This window comes from Nanorana parkeri, unplaced genomic scaffold (assembly GCF_000935625.1).
Source record: "Nanorana parkeri isolate BGI_ZX_2015 unplaced genomic scaffold, ASM93562v1 scaffold62, whole genome shotgun sequence".
Lineage (NCBI taxonomy): Eukaryota > Metazoa > Chordata > Amphibia > Anura > Dicroglossidae > Nanorana > Nanorana parkeri.
In genome coordinates, this window is record NW_017306330.1 from 2,825,487 (window position 1) to 2,847,817 (window position 22,331).

A 22,331-nucleotide genomic window follows, 5' to 3' on the forward strand; every position below is an offset into this window, starting at 1 on the left:
CTACTAGGAACAATTTTTAAATGCTGAAAGAACTTAAACGGGTTGTCCACATGTTTTTAAAAATGAACTCACTGTAGCAAATTGGGGGAAAGATTAATTCAATAGCTTCTTACTCTTGTCATGTGCAGGGGAAAAGAACAATGAGGTGTAGTTCTCCAAAACAACCACTACGGAGCTTTGGAATACAGAGACCAACCTATTTGTAAAGTTGTAGTGGGTTACAAAACCTTGCATTTCCATAGTGAATAAAAACCTAACTACACACAAGCAATATAGGTAGAAGAGATCATAGGAGGTCCGAGTCTATAAAATCAACTTTTCTCCACACTGAAGTCCAAACTCAGTGTCCATCTTTAGTAAATAGTGGACAACCCCTCCAAAGGTCATTTACATTCTTTTCATATTTAACATATGCAGTGGACATTTTAATTTTCAGCAACAAAAGCTGCTATTGCTTACCAAGTGAATTCTATTTCTTTTAAATGGACCAACTTGTATTTTAGCTAGAAAGGTCCTTGAACAATACTGCAAAAGCAAAATGCTAAAAAGGCAAATTACAAATATAATTTATTTTATACAAGTTCCTTTTCGCTATTTCATAAGAAATAGTTTATTGTCCAGTAATAAATACATTTGCCATGACGTGTTTGTAAGAGCTGCGCAGAAAAGTGCATTGTTTATGCCATGACATACACAGAATGTGACGACTGATGAATGCTTCCAATTTGGAGATCCTGGCCGATATCCTCAAAAGGAAAAAACCACTGAAGGTTCATTTGAAAGTTGTGCAGAAAATGTCTTCCTTCAGTGAAGGGAAAGAGAAATAGATCTTGGCAATGAAAGAAGGCTGCATGGCTTGAACACTCATACAATGTTAATTCCTCCCATGGACAATAAGGTCCTTTTGCCGCAAAATACCGTGCTGCCGCCATTCAGTTGGCTGTCCTTCAAAGAAGTCTTCAGTTCCATTTCACAAGCCATGATAGCTGCGTTCAACTCCACTTGCGCTCGATGGACCACGTAAAACATAAGAGCTATGCTGATCACAATCTGTGTATTAGAAAAGACCTAATTAAAATGAGGCAGGAAGTGCAAAATACTTTAAAGTCTAAGTTTATAGTCCAACTAAATACATTATATGTGCATCAAACAAAAGGATTTCAAAGCCTTGCAGCTCATATCCTTTAGCATAGAAAAGCCTGCCCCTGGACAACATGCTATAGAGGACATTTTGTGTGGAAGCAGTGGGCCCTATGCAGAATCAGACCTAGAGCTCTACAATTAGAAATCTCAAGTTCCCTCATCAATGGTGAACTCAAGCTCTAATTCTACAGGGGGCATGCCAAACCACTAAGGATTGTCAGGATGTGGCTACTTTCTAAAGGAAAATTAAGTAACAGGGTTACTCACAAAAGGGTGAAGAGTTCGGAGAAGGCAGAAGTGAACAATCTAGGCCAAAACAGCTGATCTGGAGAATTATTCCAGTTCAGCTATGTTGTCGTAGATTGTTCACTTCTCCTGCCTTCTCCGAACTCTTCACCTTTTGTGAATAACCCTGTTAGACTTGGTACACTGTATGTTTTGATGCTTCTGGAATTTATTTAGCTCATTTAAAATGCAAATTCAATTGGGCTTTAACATAAAGACACAAACTTGAAGAAAAAAAAAAAAAAACTTAATTGTAATTTATCCAGGATATTGCTCTATATGAAGTCACTGACAACATAACATATACCAAGCAAATGAATAAATATTTAAACCTTGCTATGCTTCCCGACAGATGCATTGAGCCACCATAGCAATATAGGCTTGTTGCCAAAAAGGGCTCCACTATTCAAAAAACATAAGGACCTTATCTTGCATGTCTGTTCTGTATACAAATGAGGTACTTAACAGAGTGGTTTGTAAATATAAAAACACAAGCCTAGCCCTGAAAAATGCTGGAAGTTTTATCATGTATGAATCATGCCTTTGTCTGGATGATCCACATACAGTGGAGGATTCTTAAATTAACTGCAAAACGGGAAATATACTTCTAGGACTAAATTCCAGAACGTATGACAATTAAAGTTATGTAAATCCTAACCATGAGCTCCTTTTTGGTCTGTTAAATATACCATTGTAACCGCTTTGTTATACTTCAGCGATAAGCAGAATAACAAAATAAAATACCTGTTAAGTGTGGCAATGGCAGAAATTCAGCGCCGTCCTGTTTTATCTCAGAGTCCTCCCAGTCCTTATTTTGGTCTACAGAACAATAACGCTCTGTTTTCGAGATGAGGACAGCAGGAGGGATTTAATAGTTTTACAAAAAGACAACTGAGCAGAGCTGACACCAGTCTTTAAAAATGTTAGTGCAGGAATAAAAAATAAAATAAAAAATAGATGATATGCTATAGGTCCACAATAGGAAATTGGGCACAGTGTCCATTTTTGGCACATCAACAGGTATTTTCCTGTAATTGCAGGCTCTTTAAGGGGATAAAAGAAGAAATGTGCATATACTGCAGAGACACATACTAATGTCCTCCTGTGACCCAAAACTGAGCATAAAATGGGCTATTGCCCACTATATGCTTATAGCGCAGAGCCATGCTGCAGTCGGAACAGATCCAGATGATATTATTTGCATCCACCCAGCCACTGATTGACAGCTTTGTCCTCTTCCCCGCCCCCCCCTTCCAGTCAGGGCATGAGGAGTGGAGAGGGGAGGGAATCCCTGCGGGGAGCAGTGACTGACTGCCACCGCTCTCTGCAGGGAGATGATCGGGAACTGAGTGATCAGCGGTATGCAATCGCTCAGTTTTCGATCACAACAGCTTCAGTGTCACATGTCGGTTCTAATTCTGGGGATGAGTGGATTTCACACTCCCCATAATTCTCCTTACTGTAATTTGGCTCCAAAATATATTGCAGCTTACTAGTCCTTAGGAGGTCATGACTGCATTAGTTTTCTGCTAAAAAATATTTTCAGGAAAATGAAAATACCTGTTGATCTTGCCATGCTGAGTCCTCTCACTTCTCATGACCTTAACAGAGAGCACAAACTAACTTATCTTATTTTCATAAACTTCTAATCCAGCCTCTCTCAACCAGGTTGTTGTGGCACACTGGTATGCATCCAAGCCTCTTCAGGGGTGCCTCAAAATTTTGTGGTAGTGGGACAGTGATGTGAAGAGGGGAATGAAAACTGATGTGAAGGGGACTCCCGATGTAAAAAGGGGACGGAGGACTCTGATATGAACGTGGGGCTTCTGATGCAAAGGGTGACTGATGTGAAGGGGAAGGGGGAAATCTTGATTTCATGGGGAACTTTGATATGAAGGGGGAAACCCACTTTTTTGTGTGGGATCCCCCTTAAAACCTATGACATTTTAGACTGAGGTACCCTGAGATTTCGCTTACTTTTGAAGATTGACGTGACTAAAGAGAAAAGCTGTTCTAATCCCATCAGCCTCAAATTAATGGTGAGGAACCAAAGGAAGGCATGTTTGAAGTCCAGCCTGGGTGGCATCCATGGCTCCCTCCATAGAGAATACAGTAATTGTATCCCCGCAGTAAATGTAGCCACTCAGGGACAGGAAGTGTGTCCTTTGCAGGATTACCAATTGACAATACAGGGAAAGAAAAAAACAAAAACTAATGCAGGCACCTTTTCTATAGACTGGTAAGCTGAAAAATATAACATCGTTTTTTTGGGTTTAGGTATAAAATAAACGGATGTCACCAGCACACCAATAGTGTTTAAGCCCAAAGTGTTCGTTTATTGGAACATCATGTCACCAGAACTAGTTCTGGTGACTAGAATGATAGTTCTAGTGACATGATTTTCCAATAAACGAACACTTTGGACTTCAAACACTATTGGTGTGCTGGTGACATCCGTTTATTTTGTACTGTTTGGCGGCGCCATCCGTGGTCACTGCGAGCACCCCCTCTTATTTAATTTGGGGCTTCCGGGAAAGGAGTGCGGCAAGGTATTTCTACGTTTGTTCTTGGGTTTAGGTATTTCACGGAGAGAATTAAAACATTTACAGCAGAGAAGAAAAAAATATCCAAGTTAAACTGTGATCCAAAAAAAGCATGTGATATTTTCTTCTAGCAACCGTAACTTGTATGAACATTACCTGCAAACTGAATATGAAGTATCCGCTAACACTTTGTTCAGCGATGACATCTTCCATTGTACGTAAAGTTGTTCCCAAATAGGAATTAAGAAGCTGGGTTGGAAAGAGGCCAACTGAAGATGCTGCCAGGTAGTTGGGCAATGACAAATCTGTAATCTGAAAAGTAAAATATATTTGTTATATGTGAAAGTTAAAGAACGGCAGCAGACTGCATCAGATAAACACCATCAATATCTAGCATTTTGCGTGACATTACAGCCCACTGGGTGACAAGTAAATGTGCTCAGTAAGATAAAGAAGGTGGCTAGATCTGACTGTGGAGCGAATGCTTAGAAAAATTAACTGTCAATAAACATGAACGTTCGCACTGAATGCCGGTCACAAGCCTTAAAAAAAAAAAGCACAGGAATACCCACCGCAAGGTAAACTAAAGCCAAAAATGTTTCATTTTGTGTAGCAAATGATTGAAATCCATGTACTTTTTGACTTCCTGTCAGACCCAGTAAAACATAGTCCCCAGGACTGCCCCGATACCTCATTCTCCAGGACACCCAGCTCTTGACACAATCCCCCTCCCCTGTCCACAGGCACAACCACACAAGCTTACCAGGAGTAAACTTTTTTTTTTTAATTGTATAGGTTGCTTCTGGCAAAATTTCATTTGGCAGCTGGATACATGCAGCCACCATCCAATGCATTTAGACACCTTAAGCTTATTGATGCTCACCAGGAGCATAGCAGGCCAAGCCGTGTTGGACCTAACTGCACATGACCACAGGCAGCTGACTGGTCTTCCAAACTAAAATCTACCACAATATGAGTGCACTCAGCTGCACACAAAGAAGCCGAGTTAGACTGCAATAAGGGCAATCCAATAAAATTTGGAAAAAGTTTCTGGAATATGGGGGCATAGGTTACTTCCAAGGATAACAGGAAACACCCCCAAAACCCAAAAGGGAGCATGGGCTGATGTTACCTGTTGCAGTGGGTTCAGCCTGCATGTGTCTAATCAAAGACGTGTTGTGTATGCACAGCAGTCATGCAACTAGGCACAATGTGAAGCAAGGCTTCAAGTACTAACAAAACCAGGAAGATGGTACTGATGAGGGTTTTTAGTGACTGGAGGCGATTCAAGTCACTCTAGGTGGGCAGTGGGAACAGACCAGTGGTCTATTTGGTCCTTTAGGAGCAAGGAGCAAGAGCAGCAGTGGGATGGTGCATTCTCTGGGCTGAATGACAGGAAAGAGCGAGGAGCACTCCACCCAACAGATGTCAACACTCTATCCCACGGCCTTAATGGTTGCTGTGGTAGACCAGCAGTGAAAGAGATTTGAAACGCCGCCCAACAGTGCAATAGGGAGGTAGCCCCTGGGGCTTCAGTCCGACCTTACAAACTAAGCAAGTCTTTGGAGACGAGGTCACACCTGGGACCCTGCCATGACATATGACCTGCAAAGTGATCTGTGGCTAACAGTAAACGAAGGTCTGGAAAGTGCTACAATGCAGAACCTCGTGCCCAAAGGTCACATTCCGGGCTAGCCCCACATATCCAGCCCAGCAGGGTCCAGGTTCTACCAGGTTCTACCTCCAAAGCTAGTGCCGAGGAGCGCGCCAATCCAGATACCTGCTGTTATAAGACTGGCTTAAGCAGTGTTGTAGAGATGAATCTTAATTAAAGTCACAAAAGATACCACAAGTTGAAAGACTATGAAAAAATTATGAAAGGCATGCAACCTGCAAGGGCACTAGCAGGAAAACGAAGGCATGCTGGGTAAAGGAGGATTTATTTGGGAGCTGGCTTACAATTTTTCTGTTTGCCATTTTCATAACCTCCTCTAGGCGACCGTATAACCTGTTTCTAAATAACTGTGTCCCTCAATGGACAAGCAAGAGAAATCTCTACCTATTTTTTTATGCAACAGATGCCCTTTAAGAACATAGAGGAAAACACAACCATGATTCTGGCTTTGTTCTCTTCATTGTTTGAATCCGATTTCAGAAGCATGCAGCACGTCACTGTGAAATTTAAGATAAAATACACTGCCAGAAACCAATGTGGCACTGCTGCTAACACACAGTAATTTAAATCATTTGAAAAACACCACAAGTCTTATTACATTTCATATTTGAAATATCTCCAGCAATTCCTTTGGAATGCTGGAGCAGAAAAAACAACCAGCAGATAATGGACAGCCGATGAACCCAAGGAAAGGGCTTCCATCTGGGGGCACTTATTGTGGTCACAGTTCATCTTCATGTGAATGCATTTCTCATGTGATGTGAATTTAATGGGCCAACAGTGCAATCCGTCTATTAATATCTTTTTCTTTAATTTTGGATATTGTGGGGGAAGGATTAGAACCCATGTTAGGTTTTTGTTACTGCTATCCAGGACCTCTGACTTGAAGAGTTTAGATCCTTCCCCACTCATTTCAAGACAAAAAGATTAGAATGCCTGTCAAGTCAGAGGTCCTGGGTAGCAGTAAAAAAACCTGGCAGGGTTCTAATCGCTCCCACTCTCAAATGGCTCAAAACACACTAAAATATATGGACTGCATTGTTCAGGAATGCATTTACAAATTAGAGAAACACAAATGTCTTCGAGACAGACAGGATTAACCTGTCCAGTGGTGCAACCAGGGTAACAGGCGTCGGGGAAAACCAGAACAGAATTTTGATATGTGGGGGTGTACAGGTACAATGAGAGCATGCTGGGACATATGGTAATTGAACTACAAGTCCTAGCATACGCTCATTGTCCCTGTACGCCCCCCAAATATCACCCAGGGAATAGTAACAAGCTGATTGGCAGGCTCCTGTTCTTCTGTGCAGGGGAGCCCTGTAGGGAAGGAGCCTGCCAATCAACTGGTTATCATGGCAAGTGGGCCATGATATTTTTTACTTTTTAATCACATTTTGTTCCCCATTTTTATTTAATTATTTGGTATCAATCTAACAAGCCCCTGTGTGATAGCATTTGGAGGTTACAGGTTCTCTTTATTGACCCTGTCACCTGCAATACAGGAGTCCTAGCAAAGCGCTGTGCTGGAACTCCTGCGACAGGTGAGAGGGAAAGACTGCTCTCCCCTCTCACGGTTTACACGTAGCGGCAGGGTTACTTCCAACCTTGCCGCTCTGCTCCCTGCATCAGCCGCCAGTGAGGAAAGACTCAGCGGCAAGGGGGAGGACGGAACCAGCATGGAGAGAGGTAGTAAACAATCGGCTTCCCCCACACTACATTTAGTCCTACTTGTGCAAAGCAGGCCTAAATGTAGAAATCAACTTACCGCCCGGGATTCCACACCTCTGCAGCCTTTCATTCGCCGTGTCTTGCTCGTCACTGCCCGGCCCCGGCGCCCCCACCCAACTCTACTACCGGGGCAGTCGCACCGGCTACCCCACCGGTTGTTACACCACTGGACCTGTCCCATGATGGCAGAATATTGCACTGCAGATGTCTAAAGTGAAATGGGCCAAATTGAAGAGCCTCAATGTGTTAGCTTTAAAAGTGGAATTAGTGCAGACGTGATATACAGTGGGGCAAAAAAGTATTTAAATGGCTCCAGTGATGGGACTACTAGTTTGTATTGAGATTGCACTCCCTCACAGGAGCACGCTTGGAGCGGTGGAAGTAAAAAAGAAAACAAATAGTGTGGCGTGCAATATAGTGAAATGGAAAGTGTAAAATTATACAGCAATGAATGCAGAATGGCACCGACTATAGAGGACTTTGTTTTATTGAAAATGTTACTTATGCGATATAAAAAGTTGCAACTGTAACCGTTTTATTCTACAGGGTCTCTGCTTTCATAATGTGTTGGTGTTTTAACTAATCTTTAGGCTTAAAATGTGTATTTTAACATGTATGGGGGGAAAAAAAATGGTCCCAGCAACAACAGGGGTTAAAGTGCTGAGCTTCCCATTATGCACCAAGAGTTTCTCTTATTTTGCTTTGCGAGTCAGGTTGTATGATGTAAGCACCGGCACAACATTTCCAATGTATTGGGTACTAGACTGCATATTAACTAGAGTCCGATTGCAACAAAGAATATAAATGTGCTTGTTATATTTAGCTCAACAGTTCTTTACATTATTGCAAACTTCTGCTTTTCGATTGACTTCTAGATGTTAAACACCCAGATATAGTATAAAGGCTCTAGGGTACCACAAACAATGGACAGCCAAAGATTCTGATTACTCTGAAACAGATAATTATGCATGCTAATTGCGGCTATTTCTGGATTGTCGGAGTTTCCAATCCACTATCATTTATGACAGACGTGAGAGACTATAATTATATAGATTTTTCTGAAGCCATTTCTAGATAAGATCATACGAAGAAAGTGTCGTAGCTTCTTTAGGGCATAATTTCAGGCAACGATGGCATCCAGAATTAAACATTCGCACAACACAAATACTGACAGAATTGTATGTGTAATTAGTGCTTGCTTGTGCTTTTTACATTCCTTATGATTGCTTATGAAAACAAAGACTATAGAACTGAATGACTAGCTGGTAATTCTAAACCTACGTCCAGCCATGGAAAAAAAAAATATGTTGTTGTAATTAATATCTAACTTCATTAGCAGCAAGCTTCCCCTTCCGTTTCATGACCACAGAAGTTGTGAATTTCTTTTGATATTTAGCCAATGTAATGGAGCTTGACATTTTGTTCTGCTACCATACAGTGATCATCTTTCCCACCAGCTCTATACAGAAAGTGTGAGTAAAATATATATATATATATAAAAAAAAACAAAGATAATACAGACATGGCATATTTCTTTTTCCCATTATGGTGACAAAACAAAGCTGACCTAGACATGCATTAGTAAGCCATTAGACGTGCTTGCACAGTATGACCATCTCTCAATTCCTTTTGACCCAGCCTCTACCCTAAGGTCTCGTTCACACCTAGGCGTATTGCATATTCGCGGTAAAAAAGTCACGCGACCGTCACGCGTTTCCGAAGGCTACTTGGCTGTATCCCAATGGAAACGCGCAACAAAACGGCCCAAAGTAGTACCTGTACCTTTTCAGGCGTGGGCCGTTTTGTAGCGCGTTAGGGACGGGCGGAAATACGCCAAGGTGGGAACGAGACCATTCAATACAATGGGATTTATATTTTTGAGCGTTCTGTAGAGCGTTAGTCGAGCGTAGAACGCGCTACAAAACGTTCAGGTGTGAACGAGGGCTTAAGGCCCTGTCACACCGTGGCATCATAATATTCAGGGATACAAGTATTCCTAAGAATGAGTGGACCTATATGGGTTGGACTTGGTGGACGTATGTCTTTATTCAACCCCAAATACTATGCAACATCATCAGAAGTGCGTTCGGTCTCTGGAAGGCACTGGAACGCAACCCGGCCAGCTCAGTTATGGTCCAGTGCGATCTGCGAAAAATAGTGTTTGCAGCATTTTTTGCTGATCACACTGTACTGGAACGCTGGCACGAATGTGCCACGCGTTTGGGTGCCGGTAATTGCACCGTGGGGGCCGCGGCGCCTTTGAGTTCAATGCACCGCCATGCCCCCTCCCGCGCCCAAAAAACCTGAGCCGGCCGGGCTGTGTTCCAGATAGAGCTGCAGCTAAGGTTAAAATCGGGATAAAAAAAATGGCTCCAGTGATGGACTACTAGTTTGTATTGAGATTGTAGTCCATCACAGGAGCAAGCTTGGAGCGGTAAAGTTGAAAAAAATAAATAAATTTGTGGTGTGCAATATAGTGAAATGGAAAGTGTAAAATTATACAGCAATGAATGCAGAATGGCACCGGCTATAGAGGAATACAACAAATCCCAGCAATAGTACATTATAGCTGGCGGTATTCTGCGCTGTATAATGTACTATTGCTGGGTTTTGTAGTCCTCGGGCATGTCGGAGGCGTAATTCCCTCCCGACGACTTCTCCCCACATCCCTGTGCCGACCCTGGATGTGGGCGGGCAGTGAGCGTGAGGTTCTGCATCCCACACACAATGTTGACAGGTCCACCTTATCGAGACATCCTGTTTTCACTATAATTGAGAACTTTGATCCTATAAGGATTTGGTGTGCTGGTGACGTTTCTGCAATTATCTGTATTTGGCGGCGCCATCCGCAGTCATTCCGAGCACCCCTCCCCGATCACGGGGTCATACCGGTAAGGAGTGCAACTAGCCTTTTCTTTTTTTATCCTGTTTTCACTGTCACTTGCAGAAAAAGTGACAAAGAATCCATGATTTCCTGCTTACCTGGCATTTTAGGACTCTGATCTCGGCCTTAGGAAATGCCCAATACTGCACAATTCTAGGTTAATGTAATCAGCCTGAAAGGAGCACAAGATGGCAGGTGCAGAAAAGTACCAAACCAGGGAGGATTTAAAGAAAAAAATAAGATTTTTTTTCAAAAAAATTACAAATTTTTTGATTTAAAATCGGATTTTGCTTTTTGTCAAATTTATTTTAATGAAATGCTTTTGCAGTAAAAATCTAACGATGGTTTTTCATTTAAGATACATTACTAATTTAGTTTATTCAGCATGAAATGGAGCTTAGTTTTGTAGCATGAGGCTGTATATTCTGCAATATTTACATTTTTGGTAAACTCATTCAATGAATCCAAGCTCTGCAAGCTGAGATAACATGCACTGCATTGATGCATTCACACAATTTCACAGTAAGTAACCATGAGACAAATCATGAAACAAAGTTCAGGAATATTCCTTTATCCCATTGTTTTGCAAATCCACTCACCTGCTGCCCACCACGTCCCTCACTTTGTTGTGCCACTGCCGCATCACCAGCCGTCCCATTAAAGTGAATGGGACAGTCGGTGAGTCAACAGCGGGTCAGAGGAGGAGCCGCCGCCGCGGGACAGAGATGACAGTTGCTCTTTAAAAATTAACTCGAGTTGACTTGATTTAAATCAAATCCCCCTGTACCGTACCAAACCTCTAACCCAAGTGCCTTCCTAACCCTTGGGGCTTCAGAGAGGCCCATCATTGTAACCTGCTTTAGATATGAAAGCAACTAGGCATACGTAAATCGCACTGTAGAATTGACCAGGCGACATCGCTTTTACAAAATGTAAAATAAGCTTTAATTACTCCCTTTAGTGGCATGATGCATCTTATACAGCAGATATTTCCTATGCGCTGAAGAGTGTAGCTAATAAAAAGGCCTGCAACCACAATAATACTAGCTCTACATGGGAAGAGTAACATGAAGCCTATGTATGGATGCCTAGGTACAAGCCCGGGCACTTGAGTGCAAGGTCAAAACTGCATTCCAAGTAGCAGTATTGTAAGGTCAGTGACTTCAGTTTGCTCTGGTGTGATTTAAAAAATATAATTAAATACATTATATATACACATATATACATCTGCTTATATTTCAGCTTTAAGATCTTGTTTATGGCCATCAGTCCATGTGTTGTAAAGGAGGCAACTGTGAACAAGAGGCTAATCTCACACTACAGAGTGATCAAGACTCTTCTGCGTAGCTGGGCTCAATTTCTCACAGTTGGCAGATAGTCCATGGCAATGTTCTTATTCTGCTCTCCTCCAGACACCGTCTCATAAAAAATACAGCTTCATCTTGTCTCCTGCAGACACCTTATCAGCCCAGTACTTCTATTTCAGTTGTATGTTCATCAGACCTGATAAATGCTCCTTCGTTATTTCTTGTCAATAATTTAGGCTGACCCAGTAGGCATTTAGGAGTAACAGTTACAACTCTTATAGAATATTTTCTCTTTCTAAACAGGAAAACGGTTCAGTAAAGTCAGTTTTGAACACATTTTCTCAATTTATATGACACAGGCAAAGAAAGTAGTCATTAAAGTGACATTAAATCCTCAGATTTTTTAACATAAACCAATACTGTAATGTGTGCCTTACTGTAATCCATGGTAGTTTCCCTTCCCTTTGCTGCTCTTCCTTTTAAATCCGTATCTCTTCCCATGCTGGGCAGAACTTCTGTTTTGCAGCAGACTGCCTTTTCTCTGAAATGGATACATCTGTGTGTCTGTGTGTAGGTTTGCAACCTGAGCCAGCACTACAGGAAGAGGCACTCAGCTGCAAAGGGAAGTTCTCCCACAGCATGAGAAGATATACGGATTTAAAAGGAAGAGCAGCAAAGAGAAGGGAAACTACCATGGATTAGAGTAAGGCACACATTACAGTATTGGTTTATGTTAAAAAATCTGAGTGTTTAATGTCACTTTAAATATTTTCCAGTGTTGAAGTCAATCTTGATTTAAAAGTGGGGTCACAAAACAAAGCTCTATCTGTCCCCAAAATTTTTTAACATATATTGCAAGGCTATAGTCAGATCATGCTGACTGGTGAAATTTTTGACTGACTGGTGAGACACCGCCAAATTTTTCAAGCCCTGTATATATATATATATATATGTGTGTATGTGTATGTTTGTGGTGTGTTCCCATTCACACAGCAAAACAAAAAAGTAATTTAAAAAAAATCTATATATTTCTCACCTTTTAGCTGTTTTGTTGCAGAAGGCAACATGGCTGAATGCAGTTTTCCCGCACACAAGAACAGTCATTTGTGCTTCTAGAAAGGACTTAGGACTAGCATTCGAGGATTGTGTTTCTCTCATTAACATACAGTGCAGAAGCCAGGATTTGTAACCCTTTGTTAGGACAGGCAGTGTTCAAATCTACTTCACCAATTTTAATGAAATGAGCCAGCCCAGTACAGACAGGGTTAACAACCCCTCACAACCCTTTCCAAGGTTACAAAGAAAGAGAAATGTTAACCCTCAAGAAGTCCTAACCTAAATAAAAGCGATTTAAACTCCAAGATTTTTTAGCTTATGCTATGTGAATGGGAACATGTAACAAATATACCATAAGTCTTACCTTAATTTGGCTGCGAAAGTGGAAATACACTTTAAAAAGGAGTTAAACAAGAAACCGACTGCTGATTTTATAGAATTATATTAAAATGGTCACAAAAATCTAATAACATTTATAAATAACATCCCAGATCAGCTTCACGGGAACCTGTGTTGGGTGAAACCTATACCTGATGTTTCTCAATGCAAATACCCCCAAGCGTCTGCTCGTTTCTTCAGATTGGGGCAAACCTGGAAATACTTGCAACAAAGGAAATCCGTGGGGACACAAAGAAGGTTGATGTTGCTGAACTTGTTTTTAAAGATAGCTCAGGTTCTTGTATCCCATTACTGGCCTGCTCCAGGCAAAGTACACATTCGCTTGTTGTGTAGCCTATGCATGGTAGGTTTCAGTATCAGCTGGGGTTTCTAGTTACTTTGTTTGGTCATCCAGGGACCTGTAATTGAGGAGTTTCCTCAATATTATACACATTTTCCCTCTGTTTCTATGTTCATTTGCAGGAAATGTTACTCTGCTATAGCTACTCTGATGGCTATAGCTACTGAGGTCAGTGATGGCATGTTTTGAAGCTCATTTCCACCTTTTGTGGAGGTATTTTTAAAACCACATAAGCCAGCACTGTACACCGAATGTACATGAAGCAGGCATATGCAGCTGCTGTATATGAACACAGAAACGTATGTTTTTTGTTAGCTTTCCTCTTCATAACATCATGGAGATGGCCGCCTCTACGCTCCGCAAGCAATATGTGTAAATTACAACTGAGCTCTCCACCCCCCCCCCATTCATTACTTTTCAGTGACAACCCTCCCCTCCTGGACAGTGTATTGTGTTCAAAGGCAGAGCTGGTGTTTAGTGATAGTGTTACACAGAATCACAGGAATTGGGGGCAGCCGTTTACAGTCTGCTTTACAATACGACCCCAGACTGAATTTCCTGGGGAGAACATTTTTAAGTCTTAAAAGCCAGGCCCAATAAAACGTTAATATACATTTTTTTTAAAAAGACGAAAACCTGCTATGCGAGTCATGTAAATGTACACACATATACACATCACTGCACCTCTACATTGCCACAATAAATGCTAATCACTTTCAAATGTGGAAATGGACTTTAAAGTTTATTACTGACTGTTTAGAATATGTCAATATTTAGCGATTTATAGCATGGTTACAGGTCTAATTTATTGCAGGTATGTGCCACTAGTGAATTATATTTATAGAGCCCTGCAAGAGGCAATTAGATGAAGTTCAGTCATTCTACTCAACTGATCAGACCTCAGTGCACAACAGATATACCTGGGAAAGATGAAACCAGTTGCTATCAGTTGGCTCTGAGTAACTGCACATTGCTCTTTGTCTTATTAGAAATTCTAAGGATGGCATAAACAGCACAAAGATCAAATTCTCGGACGGACAGAAAAAAAAAAAAAAAAAAAAAAAATTCCGGACCGACAAAAAAAAAAAAAAAAAAAACCACAAACACATTACAGGTATGATAACCGGCAATGCGCACATCTTAGCAATTATGTTGGAAACCGATACTATGCAAATCCAGGATTGCAGGATTAGAGCTAATGTAACCCGACTTAATTGTAACTCATGGTAATAAGCAGATTACACATATAAAAGGAAAATGTATTAATTTGATTGAAGGAGATGAAGTAAAAGAATGCAAATTCATGAAGAACAAAATAGGCAGCAGCCCAAATCTGCCACTAATGCTGGCCATACATGGCTTGAATTTTGGCTGTTTCCTTCTGAATCAGCCAAAATTAAAGCCATTGGAGGCTATGTCAGCACCACCAAGCTTGACAAACTTAGCTTAAAAACCGAAGGCGCAGGGCGAAAAATGGACAAAGAGTATTCGAAAATTCAGACAGCTGCAGGGTGCCAGGTCTCTGAATACAGTAGCTGGCAGGGAAGATTCCTCCGTCCACATTGCTTAGTGTGGATAGGGGGACTTGTTTAGATTTGCCTTGTTCAGCCACAAGGCTGAATGGGAGAAATCTATGCATGCATGGCTAGCTTAAAGGACAACTCTGGGTAGAAATGTTATTAACCCTTTGAGTGTAGCTACCCCCGGATTGCAAGCGGTGCACTGCTCGGTGTTGCCTAGGGCCCCCCAAAAAATGTATACTCCCCTAAACCTCTGAGCTGTTCAGCTCTTAAGACCTGACCCTAGAGCATCTCTCCCCTTTGCAGCGGTCTAGGAATCCTCAAGTCATTCCGTCCAATACAGCGTTTAGGACCTGAGAATACTGAAGGACATAACATGGCTGAAGCAGAGGAGAGAGGCTGGAAAGAGCGCTGCCGACAATGAGGACTGGGCGAGTATAAATATTTTTTTGGACCCTAGGCAAAAAATTAGCAGTTAACTCTTGCAGGGCAGGAGGTTGCCCCACTGCAAGAGTTATTACAATTTCTACCCCGAGTTCTTCAAGTCTTGGTTGAAGAGTCCTATAAGGGGGCAATAAGCAATAGGCAGTAGCGTGCTGCAACCAACCAAAAATATTCTACAAGGAGCTGTGCGCACGATCGTCCTGTGCCCAGAACAACTAAATAGCTCTTTAAAAAGGAAGAGATATCGGAGAAGAAACAAACAAGTTTTCCAGGACTTTACATGGGCTTTAGGTGTGTGCTTATAAATAGGTCACAGCTGAAGGATATCTGAAGTGAGTGTCACACTTCAGAGAATCGTATTCTGCAAATATAAAAGAAAAGGGATCATAGCATACAACGTTCAGTAGTGACTGGGTACAGGACTGCTTTATGTTAACAGTAAACTCCAAACATAGAAATCCTGCAACTCAGGGAACAGAGTTCATCTGCAGACCGACTGCAACTATTACTTAGTGCATCCGGCTGCTATATTCTGTCTCAATTTGGTGAAATTGATGTGCTTAATTACCCGCTCATCTTACCCCAACACAATTAAAATGTCAGTTTTATTATATTGTTTAAAAACATTTTTCCTTTATTTACAATATCCTCCTATTACATCTGCCCACTATTTGTGTAACCTACTGGGAAACGGCAGTCTCCATCGACCTCAATCTTCCTTTTAGCATTAGCGCCTACAAATATGTAGTCTCAGTCTCCATCTATCCAATATCCATAGCTGTCACCATCTCTCTCTCTCTCGCTCTATTCATCTTCATGCATAGCCAACCTGTGCCTGATTATGGCCAGCGGACAGTGGATGCACCGGCCTTCAAGGTCGGTACATCCACTGCAAGCCATAGGCCAGCATAGGTCGGAGATCCATGTGTGTCTGGGACCACGGTCCTCTTGAACAATTGGTTGCTAGGACCGCTGGAGTCCTTACAACCAATGATGCCAGGGGTCGTCCTCCTCTGCAATCATTGGTTGCTAGGACTGCTGCTGGGTGGTCCTAGCAACCAATGACATCAAATGTGTTCCCACCCCCAGCATCACAGGAGGATGGAAGAGAATCTTCTTCCGTCTTCTACTGCAGCTCCCGTCTCTGGCCTATTGAGAAAAAAGAAAAGGTGTGCCACATACTATGTGGAGACAATAAGGCTTCATTCAGGGCCTGTTAACACCTATGCCATATCATTACAGTACAGCAGGTGTGTTGCATACGCAACTTTTTAACTCCACCATACGCTATTGCAGTACCACACATTGCGGTGTGGTCAATCGCAGTGCGGCCGGGAGGTGCATTTGGGGTGCCAAATGGTTTGGCTCCCCACAACAGTCTCAATTTCTCATGTGGCCCCTTGAGAAAATTAAAAACAGAACTATGGAGGATAACCTTTTTATCCCATAGTTCTCTATGGGTCACGGGAGGACATAAGTAACCTCCTCCCATGACCCAAAGCTCAGCATATAGCATGCTTTACTCGGTGCACCTCAGCCAGAACAGATCCCGACAATACTGTCGAGATCGACACAGCTGGCTGATTGACAGGGGGCTCTACCTATCTAGAGGCAGAGCCAGCTGTGCCCACCCCCTCCCCCGCCCGTTCCTCAAGTCAGCGCTGGATCAGAGCGGGGAAGGAGGGAATCCTTGCGGGGAGTGGTGACTGCAGTGGTGATGGGGAAGTGAGCGAGCGACGGTATGTGTTCACTCGCTTCCTGGTCAATAGAGCCGACCTGTGACAATTTCAATGTCACACGTCGGCTCTAACTATGAGGATGAGTGAAAATCACTCATCTCAAAGTTCTCCTTTAATTGCCTACCCGTCATAATATAAAACTTTTCTAATGCTGCATCTAGATCAGAGGTGGGCAATTCATTTTCTCAAGGGGCCACGTAAGAAACTAGGACTGTTGTGGAGATGGAGCAGCAGGAGAGGATGGGAGAATATACTCGTCAGTACTGCTGTAATGCTGGAGGAACGTAACACATTTGAAGTGACTGGTTGCTAGTACTGCGCGGCACCAACGTACGGTGCGCTATGGCTTGCAGTGGACGCACCGTCCTTGGAGTTCAGCGCATTCAATGTCAGTCAGCTATAGCCGAGCACAGGTCAGAGAGGGGACAAGCAAAGGGCAGTATACAGCCTGTGGGCTGTAAAATGCCCAGGACTGATCTATATCTGACACTTCCTCTCTTTTCAGAATGACACATCTACTTACGTCCAATTTCTTTATTCTTTTACATAATTAGCAGTTTCTCTCTAGCTCATCCTCCGTTTTCTCTGATGTCTTAAGTGGCAAATATTAATAAGGAGAACCACCATTTCCAAAAATGCAACAGAAAGTACTCCCGCAAACCAACACGCTACATGTCTCAGCACTAAAGTACCTTCTTCAGGGGGAAAGGGGTGCTCGGTGACATAGTGCTCTGCAGAGAAGTGCTTTGCATGTGTTCAGCATGCCATATTGCACACACTACCAGAGCACTATGGATATTGCAGCTTGACATACAAAGCCTTGTGTAAATGAGGCCTCAGACCCCCTGCAAAGTCCCACAAATACCTATTGAGTCTGCCAGTGAAGCCCACCAAATGTCGCTTCCTGTTATGGTGTGGCAACAATGCCGAACTGCTCCTGAATCCACAGCAGAGTGGCCACTTTCATGTGGGCTGACCCCGCTTGTACTACATGGGAGGAAAAATATTGCAGGCAGCGTGCATCAGCACTGCAGATTCATAAGTCTGCAGCTTGTCAATCAGCTTCTGGCCACACCAAGTTCTGCCCTCTGCTTTTTGGATTGACAGCATTGCTGTGCTGCTGAAACCCTCCTACGGTGGGTGAGCTGCAGTGTCTGGGAGGGGGAGCATGGTAGACACAAATGGAGGCAATGACAGTCAGGGAAGGTAAAGCATGTTTTCCGTTTACTTTATAATGTGTGTGCTTCACAAAGTAACTGGATTTAGGATATGTTTAGACTGTAATACAGGAACCTTTAGTACTTTATCTAATAATGGGTATCATTCAATGTATCTCTGGTTTTAATACCCTACTCTATCCAAAACTAAAAGAAATGACTAGTCAGTTTTTTTTTTCTCCCCTTCAAGCTATGTCCCATTGAGGAGATATCCTATCCGAGACACACAACAACAGGAAGCTAGATGAAATCTCTGCCACGAGGGGAAATTCTTTGCCCACAGTTGTCACCAGAACAAGTGTCCACATTGGAGGATATATTTTTCTCTTATTTTGCAGGCAACTTAAAAAGTTTAAAAGTAACAATTTAGCCTAACTAACATGATACACAACTGTACTAATCCTTCAGATTTCTGATGTCCAAAAGATAAAGTATTTAAAAGACAAAGTGTAAGCATTGTGGTCAGAACAAAGTGACACCGCATTCACAGTCCTGGAGCACATTCTCATGCGAGACTTGAGAGCCTCAGCTTAGCCAAAATCCCATGACAAGGCCAAGCGCCATCACCCCAGGAGATTGTATTTCTGATACACAGCTCTGCCACAGGTAGTCCAGTCTAGACACGGAAGGGGACCCAATCTTTCTCTGTTGCAGTTTCACTTGAAGGTTTCCTCTCTACCCCCATGCTGGACAGTGAAAACAGAAGCAGCAGACTAAAGAGCTGATCTCTCCGTTACTCCTACCTACTATCAGCTTCATTCTTGTACTGCAACACGCCCCATAGGCTTCTTGTGCTGCTTTCCCCTTGCTCCTAAGCTCTGCTGTACATTAACTGCAAGAGGCTGATACCAACTCAAAACCAGGTACTTACAAGGCTTGCAATTAAATAAAAACTCAGACTCACAAACGTTACAGCGCTGCAGAAAGAGGGGGTTCTGTGGAGGGGAAGTTAAGAGGCTTTAGGGACCAGTCTAAGATCTGGCTGGCTCTGGATCAGGAGAGTAGGTTTTTCTTTTTTCGAACCTAGACAAAAAACGAGCACTTAACCCTTGCAATGCAGGGGTAGCCCCAATACAAGAGATATGAAGAACTCCGATGGACAAAAAAAAAAAAAACGTAAAAGGTCTGAAGCAGCCCATTTCATCATATGATGGTAAACATCAGGAGATGCCAGTAAGGAAAATGAGTTTACCTGACAGTAGAAATGAATTAGCAAGGGTCATCAACTGCTATTACACTAATCTCCAGAGCCACTGCTTCCTGAAGAATCATGCAGCATTTTCTATGACATCACCAACAAGAGGATCTGGGTGACTGATCATGCCATGAATGTCAGCAGTTATCTGCCACCATCATTCTTGAAATTTAAGTTTCCAGTGTATATATATATATATATATATATATATATATATATATATATATATACAAAGTGTGTACATATACACACACACACCATACAAAGGATGATCACATGGCAGATTTCAGCAACCGTCCGATGCATACCAATGAATGTTCCCTGGCTGACAGATACACATATGGATTGAGAAGGGGCAGAAAGGAAAAAGTGGTTGTAGGTCTGCCCATGCCCATCAGTGAACAGAACCCACATACTACCATTTGTATTCTGCCCTTTTACCAGAAATATATACAATACAATCTGTTGATAATCCAGCCATCTAAACATTTCTAGTGTACTTATACTGAACTAGAACACTGTAAAAGGGTCACCTAGACCCTTACCAGTCCCCTACAATGCACCAGTGCGTACCTGAGCCCCATTTATTATCAAATAAAAACAAAATTTGTCAGTGCATTCAGCATCCAATTAGCAGCTTTTAAGGCTGGTGTACACCTAGGCGACAGTCAGGAGTCGCCCAGGTGTGCACCGATCGTGCTGTGGGTGCCATTATGTTCCAATGGCACCACAGTCGTGCCTGGCGGATCGCACGGTTTCCCGCCGTGATTCAGCCCGTGATTATCATTGGGAGTTTAATAGTACTTTTCACTTGTAATGTAAATAACGTTAACAGGTGAGACATGAAAATAAAATGTAACAAAACTTTTATAGAGAGATAGATTTTATATACAACAAATATTTTAAAGCAATGATATACTGTAATTAAAAAAAAGGCAGAAAGGGAATTGAAAGCCCTGGTGGTGTAAACCCCATTAGGTTATGGATGGCTTAGCTCGGAGCCTTGATGATCTATCCAGCGTAACACAAACACAAAGCTACCCTCCACTAACACCACCGACAGGCCAGACGCGAGAGCCGTACAAAGACCATGAAAATAACATAACAGGAGCATTTCCATGCGCTTGTGAATTTATTGTGACGAGGGAGCTGCTCACATTCCTTGTTTAGACAGCAGCTCATAGAATGTGGTGATAGGTAACAAGAAAGCAGTCAAAGCAGATTACAAGTGTCATTTGAACTAATTACATTGACAGAAGCTTGAGCCGCCTATAAAATTGTGTGTGCAGAGCATTATTAGACAGACTGAATTCACACCAGGTTCCATCACATCCCTATACTTCATATTAATACTTTTCCTCTATCAACCAGGGGAAGATGCAAGTCCTGTGGCTGGTGATCAAAGCAGAAAAGAAGCATGTGAATGGAGACGTCAATCTGCTGTCAGACGGTGGACTATGAAGGCCTCCGGACAAGGAGTGACATGTCTCAGATGCTATACCAAATATCCCCCAGCATGACTCACGCAGTAGAACACATTGTTATAGTTTATAATTATTGTTTACACAGCAAAGTCAGTTCAGGATATTACAATTTAATACAGCCTGCATGTTAGAATCTTGTAGGTTCTTCACAACCTTCAGCCTGTGACCGGATGAGAGTAATGGAAAGTCGCAATGACCCAACAGTTGGCACCGTAGAAAAAAAATCTAATAGCATAGAGTGAAACAAATGGCAAACGCACTACAGTAATCAATTTATAACTAGGGAGGAGCACATGGAAGGGCTTTACAAAAACGATGTGCCAGCTCACTCACCAGCCAGCCTGCAGACCAATCACACTGTGACTTTTAGGGTTAAAAACAGAGGTTTTAGTTGCACAACTTTTGCAAAATATGTGGGAGTCACACTGCCTCGTCAAGGCTCCTCTGTGTAGTGTGGCCCCAACTCTAATCTATGACAGCCTCCATCTTGGAACATATTAAGCAAAGGATGAATTGGGTGCAGGTATGCCAGGAGGTAATAAGAAAAATTAATGACTGTGCCTGTAGGAGGATCAGCCTGCGGAAGTTATAAAAAAGGATCTGAACAGTAACTTTCTGTGAAATGATTTATCAATACCAAAAAAGTTAAAAAATACGGTACTTGTCATATGAAATGAACATATTGCACCTTACCCCCAAAAAACACCAGTTACAAATCATTTGACAATGTTGTCATTCATTCACACCATCCACTCATACAGACGGCCTCCACACGTATTTCCCATGATAATGTTGGCAATTCTCTTGAAAGTATATTGTGTATGATGACTAAGTGGGAATCGTTATGATCTCCAGAATGGGAGAGCAGTCACAGATATCCATCATTTGTGTAATGGAATGTCTCCGGCTTAATCCCCGTATGAATTGTATACCAGTACATTGGTTGAGAATATCATATAGAGGACATATAATTGTCGGAGACACTTTGGGAAGACAGGTGTCTACGCAACAATCTGTTCGCTACCATGTAATGACTTGTTTTTCAAACATGGTGATGAAGACTAAATCGAAGAGTCCCAGAATCATAATCAGCATGGACATGTGTCAGATTTAGGCAGTGTAGGCAAGTAGCAGTCTTACATGTGCAACTCCCTCAGGAAGTAGTGCAATGATCGACTGAAAGTTCCTCCACAGCCTTGCCCAGTCTCCTTTCGTACATACAAATTGTTGCAGTATTTCAGCCAGAAGGTGGCCCAACCTCCTTAAGGGCAGGTTCCAGACCAGATCGGCTCCGGAAAATGGTGTGAACCTGCCCTCAGTTCCAGTGAATTCCAGACCAGACAAAATAAGACATGCAGTATTTTTCTGG

At 42.3% G+C, this 22,331-nt stretch overlaps 1 protein-coding gene across 1 annotated transcript in view; it reads right to left on the reverse strand.

The window, feature by feature from the left end:
* Positions 1–375: 375 nt before the first annotated feature.
* The window catches only part of TMEM64 (transmembrane protein 64), a gene marked incomplete at its 5' end in the record, with an annotated part of 30,936 nt that continues 8,980 nt past the window's right edge, over positions 376–22,331 (reverse strand). The window contains 2 exons of the mRNA XM_018576274.1: positions 376–1,050; positions 4,128–4,283. Of these exons, the coding sequence (XP_018431776.1) occupies positions 865–1,050; positions 4,128–4,283 (342 nt within the window). The remainder of the gene's footprint in view (positions 1,051–4,127; positions 4,284–22,331) is intronic.